Source organism: Ictalurus furcatus, chromosome 2 (assembly GCF_023375685.1).
Source record: "Ictalurus furcatus strain D&B chromosome 2, Billie_1.0, whole genome shotgun sequence".
NCBI classification, from domain to species: Eukaryota; Metazoa; Chordata; class Actinopteri; order Siluriformes; family Ictaluridae; genus Ictalurus; species Ictalurus furcatus.
The window spans coordinates 39,495,740-39,505,739 of NC_071256.1; the positions used below are offsets into that span (position 1 = coordinate 39,495,740).

At 42.7% G+C, this 10,000-nt stretch overlaps 1 protein-coding gene across 1 annotated transcript; it reads right to left on the reverse strand.

Annotated features, from left to right (window-relative positions):
* Window positions 1-3,953: 3,953 nt before the first annotated feature.
* si:ch211-195b15.8 (dual specificity protein phosphatase 8) lies at window positions 3,954-9,831 on the reverse strand. The gene is made up of 6 exons (XM_053619403.1): window positions 9,704-9,831; window positions 7,162-7,436; window positions 6,598-6,681; window positions 5,897-6,056; window positions 5,536-5,659; window positions 3,954-5,348 (listed from the first exon to the last, which is right to left on the reverse strand). Exons 3-6 carry the CDS (start codon window positions 6,679-6,681, stop codon window positions 4,361-4,363), a joined length of 1,356 nt encoding a protein of 451 aa, XP_053475378.1. The 5' UTR covers window positions 7,162-7,436; window positions 9,704-9,831; the 3' UTR covers window positions 3,954-4,360.
* Window positions 9,832-10,000: the final 169 nt, after the last annotated feature.

Genomic DNA, 10,000 nt, shown 5'->3' on the forward strand with positions numbered 1-10,000 from the left:
GCGCGTAGAATCCTGGCGCCATTACTAATGCGTTCCAAACGGTCAGCGCGCGCACCATCAAATACCACACAAACCCGGTGCGCGAGCTCGCCGGAGGAGGAACAGAAACTACTGCTGAGGATTAAATCAGCCGAATTTACCTTTTATACCGTTTATATACAGAACATCCGGTGAGGAACAAAACACCTGAGTCAGATTAAATATTACAGGTACATTTACAGTAAAGGTAACGACACGCCACTCTTTTATCTGAAAAAAAAAATACAGTTACAGACACAAATACAGTTAGATACAGTCCCCTCCGAAGTTATTGGAACAGCAAAGTAAATTCTTTTGTTTTTGTTATACATTGGGGTGTATGGTGGCTTAGTGGTTAGCACGTTCACCTCACACCTCCAGGGTCGGGGGTTCGATTTCCACCGTGGCCCTGTGTGTGCAAAGTTTGCATGTTCTCCCCGTGCTGTGGGAGTTTCCTCCCCCAGTCCACGGACATGCGTGGTAGGCTGATTGGCGTGTCTAATGTGAGTGTGTGTGTGATTGTGCCCTACGATGGATTTGCACCCTGTCCAGGCTGTAGCCTGCCTTGTGCTCCCTGGGATCGGCTCCAGGTTTCCCTGTGACCCTGAAAAGGATAAGTGGTATAGAAGATGGATGGATATTTTGAGACATTTTGAGATCAAAAGATGATAGACCAAAATTTCAGTTTTGAAAGTTATTTTTTTGATATTTACATCTACATACATATTACATTTAAAAAGATTTACATATGGTACCTTTTGTTTGTGCCCACCCATTTTACAAGTGATCAAAAATATTGCATCTAGTGATCGTCTACTCTTGGTTTGAGCCCTGCAATTTGCCTGTGAAGACTACATTTGTTGTAAACAAAATAAATAAATAAATAAATAAAAATAAAAAGGATAAACCAACATGAAGCTCAGAGAGCTGTATATGGGAGAAAAGCAAACCATTTTGAAGCTGAGAAAAGAGGGAAATCTACCGGAGGCATTAAATAAACTAAATTAAATTGGCTATAGCCAATACAACAATCTGGAATGTCCTGAAACAGACAGAAACCGCTGCTGTACTGAGGAACAGACACTGAACGGGTCGGCCAAGGAAAACAACAGCAGCTGATGAAAGAATCATTGTGAGAGCTGTGAAGAAAAACCCCAAAACAACAGTTATTGACATCACCAACAACCTCCACAGGGCAGGGTGAAGGTCTCACAATCCACTGTTTGAAGAAGACTTCAAGAGCAGAAATATCGAGGCCGTCATGAGCTCATCAGCTGTAAGAATCAGAAATCCAGACTGGAATTCACAAAGAAATACAGACATGATCCACAAAAGTTCTGGAACCAAGATGAACCTCCACCAAAGTGATGGAAAGGCCAAAGTGTGGAGAAAGAAAGGATCTGCTCATGATCCAGAACATACAAGCTGATCTGTGAAACATGGTGGAGGTAGTGTCATGGCTTGGGCTTGCATGACTGCTTCTGGAACATTCTCACTAATCTTTATTGATGATGAACTCATGATGGTAGCAGTAGAATGTATTCAGAAGTTTACAGAGAAATGCATCCGAATGAATCAGGAGGAACTTCATCATGCTGCAAGACCACGATCCAAAACACACTTCCACCTCAACACAGGACTTCATCAGGGGGAAAGTGGAAGGTTTTAGACTGGACAAGACAATCACCAGACCTTCACCCAACTGATCAGCACCTCACCTCCTGAAGAGGAGATTGAAGGGAGAAACCCCCCGAAACAAACAACTACTGAAAGAAGCTGCAGGAGAAACCTGGAGAAGCTTCACAGAAGAAGAAAGTTTGGTGTCAGTGAGGCGCAGGATTTATGCAGTTATTGCACGCAAGAGAAATGCAACCAAATATTACGTGTTATTTACTTTCATTTACTTCAGGACTGATCTGTTCCAATACTTTTTCTCATCTAAAAATCGGCTGGTCTGATACAAAAGGTTCTATGTTCTAAGATGTTTAACTTAAGTTGGTTAAATGCATGTTTACTGTGATTCAGTGTTGAAACATATTTTTAAAAAGCATTTTATACAGTAATACTTTATACCATTGGCCTTTTCTGTGTGAAGAGGGTTTTGTAAAATGTAAAACGAGGAAAGATTTATTCTGATCTGATTTTAAATCACAGATAACAGGCTGCGTTTTTCCTGCTGTAGTTTTCAGCTACAGTAAATAATGCATGTGTTTCAGTTGGAATATCACTTTATACGAGGACTAGTAGGCTAATAGTTTAAAATCCCTCTCCCTGCCAGAAATGACTCATTTGGGTGTAGTGAAAGGTTTCTCAGACAACTCTCGGCCAAACCCAAATACATCATGTGCAGTATATTTCCTTCCCTGTACAGGATTTCACACGCTGCTGAGTGCGCAAATAAAACAGCACTTATATACATCTTTACCTTCTGCTTATAGACTTTCAGGCTTTACTTCCCAAAGGTACGGACCCTGAAGTGTAAGAGTGTCCCTCCGTGAGCAGCTCTACACATGAACTAAAGCCTGCTGAGTCTCAGTCTTCTAACTGCAGGAACAAAGGAAATGTAGAGACACAAAAATCTGCACAAATGAAAGGACAGTATTTTGTTAATCCGGGTTATGAAGCAGAATTCGAGCAAAAAATAATCCAGAAGTCACTTACACTAATATCAAAATCTGTGCATTAAATGATCTATTTTTATACACAATAGAGTGAATGCTTGTTAATTATTATTATTATTATTATTATTATTATTATTATTATCACAACGGTGTTTGTAGTTCTGATATTACAGAAATATATCAATTAATATTTATTTACTTAGCATCCCCTGATAGCAACTTTAATAAATTGTTCCACTGGTCTGATAAAAATAAATGAAAATATAAGTATTAAACACTCTGTGTGTGGGTGTGTGTGTGTGGGTGTGTGTGTGTGGGTGTGTGTGTGTTACAGTGTGTACCACTTACATAATGGCAAACATCAGCAAAACAGATTAGTTCCTGTTTCACTTACGTTATAGCTGCTATAAACACTCGTTCCCTCACCATCCCTCTCCTTATTCTCTTTATTCTCTCTCTATTCTCTCTCTATTTATTCTCTCTCTATTTATTCTCTCTTTATTCTCTCTCTATTTACTCTCTCTCTTTATTCTCTCTCTATTTATTCTCTCTCTTTATCCTCGCTCTTTATTCTCTCTTTATTCTTGCTCTCTCTATTCTCTCTCTTCAAGTCAATAAGACAAAAAAAAAAAAGAAATCCAAGAAACCATAAAGAAGTGTAAACTCTGTGATGAAGATGTGGGAAAGCATTAACTTACAGCGTTACCTCTGACTGTGATACAGCGCTGACACTGGAGACTCCTTCCACACGTTACATAAATAAACGTCTCCGTATTTACGAAAACTTCACCATATCGTAATATGATTTTTTAAAATCCATTTATTATCAGTAGAGTGTCCCTGTGAACGAGCTGTTGTTCACAAGCGCGTTTATTATAAATAAAGCTGCGATGTGGAGCGGCGCTGCTGTTCTAGAGAATTAATCAACACCTTCTGACCAATCACAGTCCAGAACTCAGCAGCGCCGCAGCGTAACAGTATTTAATGCAGGTCTTTAATCCTGAATCTTTATGTGTTCTCCAGGATGCTGTAATAAACAGTAATGTGTATCATGATCAGAGTGACTCAGGATTCATTTATATAATGTTGTTAATTTGGTCGTTGTACTACTGTAAGAATTGATGTAATATCCTGTTTTACCTACCTCGATCTTGCCATGAAAATAGCCGTTGATGCTGACATGGCATTAAAAGAACAATAAATAAATCAATAATGTGTTTGTGTTGCTTTAACAGTGAACTCTAGCAGTTTGTAGGTTTATAAAACCGTGTGAATGACACTTTTAATAAAAAAGCACGATGTGAGAAACAGAAATGTAAAATATGTTTTCTTTATTGAACACCGTGTCTCGGTACAAGCCGCAGCGCTAAAACAGCAAATCAACCTGAAAATATCCGTTTATAAATATAACATTAATCAATAATCCAATAAATAATAAAGTCACACACAGGCTGTGTCTTCACTCGTATTTACACTTTCAGTGCAGCTGAACCACAATTTTATGATTTATGACGAAGCAGTGGATTAAAATAAAAGACCTGCATGCAGTCCGGTGGAATCACAATCACACACTCACTTACACACACTTAACACACACACACACACACACACACACACACACACACGCTTCTCTTCAGCCTCGGATGCTTTGCTAGCGGATCTCAGTGAAGTCTTTTGTCTCTTTGTGTTTCTTGGAGCGCTCCTTCGGCGCGAGTTTGTGTTCAGCACCTGTACGGCAGGGCGGCGTGGCCCACCTTGATGTGAGGTCCGAGGAGAACCCCGAGCAGCATGCGCTCACCCCAGCCCAGCAGTCTGTTGATGGTGAGGTGGATGGGTGACACCGGACTCTGGTCTCCATCCATCACCTCCAGGGCCTCCACCGCACAGCCTGAGAGCTCTCTTCCTGTCGCCTCCTTCTGGCGAGGAGTGGAACTGCACACGCTCTGTGTTTGTGACTGCACCGTCCTCCTGCCTCGCTCCCTTCTCTGCAGCCCTGACTTCACCCTCGCTTGCTCTTCTTTCACCCTGTGAACAGCAGGAGAGCCGTTCTTCTCCTCGCTCCTTCTTTTCTGCGTCCTGCTGCATCTCATTGATGTTCCTCTGCTCATCAAATGGTTTGCTTCCTTCTCTGGGCCTCCTGCCTCCACCTTGTGGGCAGTGGGAGAACTGCAGGACTGGTTCTGACTCGAGTCCGGGAGAGTTGTCGCCCTCTGCTGGTCAGTGTGTGTAGCTGCAGCAGGACCGAGCGGCGTCAGAGACAGACTGAGGCTTTTCCGCTTCTCTGAGAGCGATGGGATGTGAAGGTGCGTGGGTTTCTGTGCCGTGGGAGTGTGTGTGTGAGAGTGTGTTTCCGGCTGAGTGCCGGCTCGTCTCTGCACCTCCACACGCTCCACGCTGAGAGTCAGAGTTCTGAGCTTGTCTGAGAGAGATAAAGTAAACTCGGGCTGGATCACGTCGCTGGAACGCCGGATGTTCTCGGCTCTGGTGTCGGCACCATGTCCTTTAATGACATCATAACTGTCCTGTTTTAAAAGACCTGTAGATGAGCTGCTATTGGCCAACTGCGTGCATGTGTTGGGCGATATGATTGGCTGATGGGTGTGTGGGGTAGCGTCGCCGCTCTTCAGAGGAAGTGTGTGCTGAAACAGCTGGAGCTGACCCAGGAAGTTAAAGTTCGGGGAAATTGTGGGTCTGCGCTCTTTCACAAACCTGCACCAATGAAAACGTGTCTGAGTTAGATCACACTTTATTCATTTCTGCTTTTAGTTGAGTTTCTGTGTTAAAGTATTCTCACAGAGCTCTTCTTCTCTTCCTAACAGTCTCAATTTCCCCACATTTTGAACTAGAAATCACATTAGAAGGAGATGCGGAACTGAAAACGAAACTTCCGCGCTACCTGTAAGCGTGATCTAGATCCATTCCCAGGCTGTACATGACGTAAGCCACAGCGAGAGCCGGAGAGCGGGAGATTCCTGCAGCGCAGTGGACGATGATCGAGCAGCCGAGAGACATGGCGCCGTCTGGAAAACACACACACACACACACACACACAGACGGCGCCTTCAGAAGTGCACTTAACAAATACAGCACGGACGGCAGAGACGCTGAGGCAGCAGAACGCAACGCTCTCAATCACAGCACACACTCACACACTCACCACAAATGTTATTCTGAACAGCTTGTTAAAGCACACTGAGTTCCTGCTAAATAAATGATGTCATGCAGCTGCAGTGCATCGTGGGATTGTTTTTGCTCACCGATGAAGCGCAGGGCCTGAGGGATCCACGGCAGCAGGTCGTCCCTCAGAGAGTCGTCTATGGGGATGCGCAAGTACTGAGACTGGGGAAGGAATGAGGGCTGAGGGCAGCAGCGGCTCACGCTCAGCACATACGAAATCCCCTGAGCAGACAGACAGTCCTGTGTGGTTCAGAGCAGGACGACAGGAAAGAGTGAGAAAAAAAACCTCACAGTGATCTGAACAGGATGGACTCGTTTATTCCGAAACCCAAATCATGAGGAACAAACAGAATTTCCATCAGACGTGTTTATGCAAATAGACATCATGCTGAGAGAAACTCTCTCGCTCTCTCTCTCACACACACACACACACACACACACACACACACACGGACGGATTGATGCCAATGATGATGATAATCATAATAATAATAATAAAGATACAGAATATATAATAGTAAAATCACACGATGTATATAGTTATAGTTAAATACAGATCCTACAGATCTTCATCATTTCTATAAATAATCAATAAATATATATTATTACTGATGCATTGGTATATACTGTATACAGTATATTTTTATGTGCTTTTAAGTGCTCAGCTGCAGCTACAATATCTGAGTTAACGAACTGAAGCGAGAGATTGAGAGAGAGAGAGAGAGAGAACGTGAGAGAGAGAGAGAGAGAGAGAGAGAGAGAGAACATGTGAGACACTGACCTGTGTGACGTCACTCTCTGCTCCCAGGTAAAGCTGTGGCAGGATGCGGGAGAGCGGCACTCGCTCCGACTGGAACACCATCATCTACACCCAGAGAGAGAGAGAGAGAGAGAGAGAGAGAGAGAGAGAGAGAGAGAGAGAGCTCCATCAGTGCATCATACACCCCAGCAGGGTTCACATGTAAAATACAGAGATATTACCGCTGCACAGCTGATATGTCTGCCACTGCATACATCACCGATATATTTATGTTTATATTCTTTGCATTCACATTTTTCCTGTGTTTATATTTACTTACTGCAGTGATACTGTGGTGTTATTATTTGTGTGCAGCATGCAGAAGTGTATGCAACCCACTGCAGAGTCGCAGCACTCATAACAACAGTGCACACTAACAACAACAACAATAAATAATAATAATAATAATAATAATAATTCATGCAGTAAAAATGAAAATGCAAAGAATATAAAAATTCTTGTGCACTCTACTGCAGCATTAATAACACTAGCACACACACACACACACACACACACACACACTGAGAGAAACAGTACTGTACTCACCAAAGATGTGCAGTAAAAAGCTGCTGCTGCTGCTGATGATGATGATGATGGTGATGGTGGTGGTGATGATGTTGATGATGGAACTCCACTCGGAGTGTTTTTCAGAATAAAATGTAGAGTCCAGTGCAGTAATAATGTAGAAGAGATGAGTGACGCGGATTTATCCGGACACAGCGCGTGATAAGGTGTAATAATGAAGCTCCTCGCGCTCGGTCTCGCGCTCGCGGTGTTGTGTTGTGTTGTGGTGAGTCGCTGCTGTAGTCGGGGTCTAATACCTGCTCGAGGCACAGCAGAAAAAAACATGACGTAATCCCTATTCCTCGCGCTAAGAATAGCACAATGCGGAGTGATGTCATCTTCAGCCAATCAGCTGCGAGGTCTGCTCACGGGCACGCGCGCGCGCACTCTGGTTTCCTCCGCCTCGGCATTTTTCCCCTATGGAGCGAGAATTGGTCGGAATTCTCTGCGCATGCGCAGTTACACCCAAAGCCGAAGTGGGAAGTGTTATAAAGTGAGAATAATTAAGGGAAATTGGAGGGAATTCGGGGTTTGTTTGTTTTTTGGTAGTAAATAATTTATTCCAGTCTGAAATGTCTTCAAGTAGAAATTATTTTTAATCGATAAAATCCGTCGACTGCATTTTTTTTAATTAACCTACAAATATAACTATTATTTCTCTGAGATGTGCACATTCTGAAGGAAACAAACCTGAATATAAATGTCGTGATGGAAGTCAAACTAGCTACTGATACTTAGAGCTGTGTCTAGTGGGAATTCCGACTCGTATCAGTGAGTCAGATTGGATCAGCTCTCCAATAAGAGTCGACTCTTTCGGCTCATAAGCGACTCCCACTAGCAAGGCATGCCGGATCTACAGGTGCAGCTCAAAACATTAGAATATGGTGGAAAAGTTCATTTCCCCCGTAATTTAATTCAAAAAGTGTGACCTTCATATATTCTAGATTCATTACACATTGATCTCAACGATAACGGTTTACAGCTCACAGAAATCAAAAATCCAGTATCTCAAAATATTAGAATAAATAATTTATAATCCAGAAATGTGGACCTGATGAAAAGTATGTTAATTCATGCGCTGATACTCGGTCGGGGTTTTAATCCTTGTGCAGGAATGACTGCATCAGTGCGGCGTGGCATGGAGGCGATCAGCCTGTGGCACTGCTGAGGGGTTCTGGAAGTCCAGGTTGCTTTGATAGCGGTCTTCAGATCGTCTGTATTGTTGGGTCTGGTGTCTCGTAGATTCTCTATGGTGTTCAGGTCAGACGAGTCGGCTGGACAATCAAGCACACTAATACCACGGTCACAAACCAGTTACTAGAAGTTTTGGCACTGTGATAAAGATAAGGAGTCTTTATTTGTCACAAAAACATTACAGCACAGTGAAATTCTTTTCTTCCACATACCCCAGCATATTAGGAGGTTGGGGTCAGAGTGCAGGGTCAGCCATGATACAGCGCCCCCTGGAGCAGAGAGGGTTAAAGGCCTTGCTCAAGGGCCCAACAGTGGCAGCTTGGCAGTGCTGCGGCTTGAAACCCCGACCTTCTGATCAGTAACCAAGAGTCTTAAAAATCAAGTCATCACTGCCTCACCTGTAGGCAGGTGCCGAGTCCTGCTGGAAAAGGAAATCAGCATCTCCATAAAGCTCGTCAGCAGATGGAGGCATGAAGTTCTCTAAAATCTCCTGGTAGACGCTGCATCGACTCTCGACTTGAGAAAACACCGTGGACCAACACCAGCAGATGACATGACACCTCAGATCATCACTGACTGTGGAAACTTCACACTGGACTTCAAGCAGCTCGGATTCTGTTCCTCTCCACTCTTCCTCCAGACTCTGGAACCTTGATTTCCAAATGAAATGCAACATTTACTTGCATCTTCCCCGTGATTGTGGTTGTGTACTGAACCAGACTGAGAGATTAGGAAACCTTTGCAGGTGTTTCGAGTTAATTCGCTGATTAGAGTCTCCTCAGGTCAACATTTCTGTATTATAAATTATTTATTCTAATATTTTGAGATACGGGGTTTTTGACTTCCGTGAGCTGTAAACCGTAATCATCGAGATTAAAACAAAAAAAAAGGCTTGAAATATTTCACTTCATGTGTAATGAAGTATATGAAAGTTCCACTTTTTGATTAATTTACAAGAAAAAAATTACTTCTCCACGATATTCTAATTTTTTTTAAGATACACGTTCACATAAAAGATCCGGCTCAATGAACCGACTCGTTCGTAATCAACACACCACTAGAGTACTGAGGTAAATTAGCTTGTATCGAAGCTAGTCGGCTAAATTGTAACTAATATGGCTAGATGCTCCTTGAACACATCATAATTACGTAACAATGACACAAATAATCCACGAATGTAAAGATAACATTAGAGAACACACCATGACACACATTTGGGAAAATAACAGTAGCGCTGCTGACAGAAATGAAGAGAGTTCCTCTAAAGCCTTCGTGTTTCAACATTTCTTTCCCTTTTTGAACATTGTGTGATTAGCGAGGTTGTATTCACCTGCTAATGTTCTGCTGACCGTGTATTCTCCCCAGCTAACCAGACAGTCCGTTTCTATGGTAACGTCCGTATCATGCGCAAGTATCGCGAGATTTGACAGAGAGTTTGACTTCGCCAGCAGAATCAGTTTAAAAATAAAAACACATCCAACATCCTGCTTCGAGACAGAACAGGACGCCATGTTTCTCTGAAGCCACGTAATAATAATAATAATAATAATAATAATAATAATAATAATAATAATAATAAACATCGTGTTCAGTGGTGTAGTGAAGTCTGCGTGGCGGGGTGTAAGCG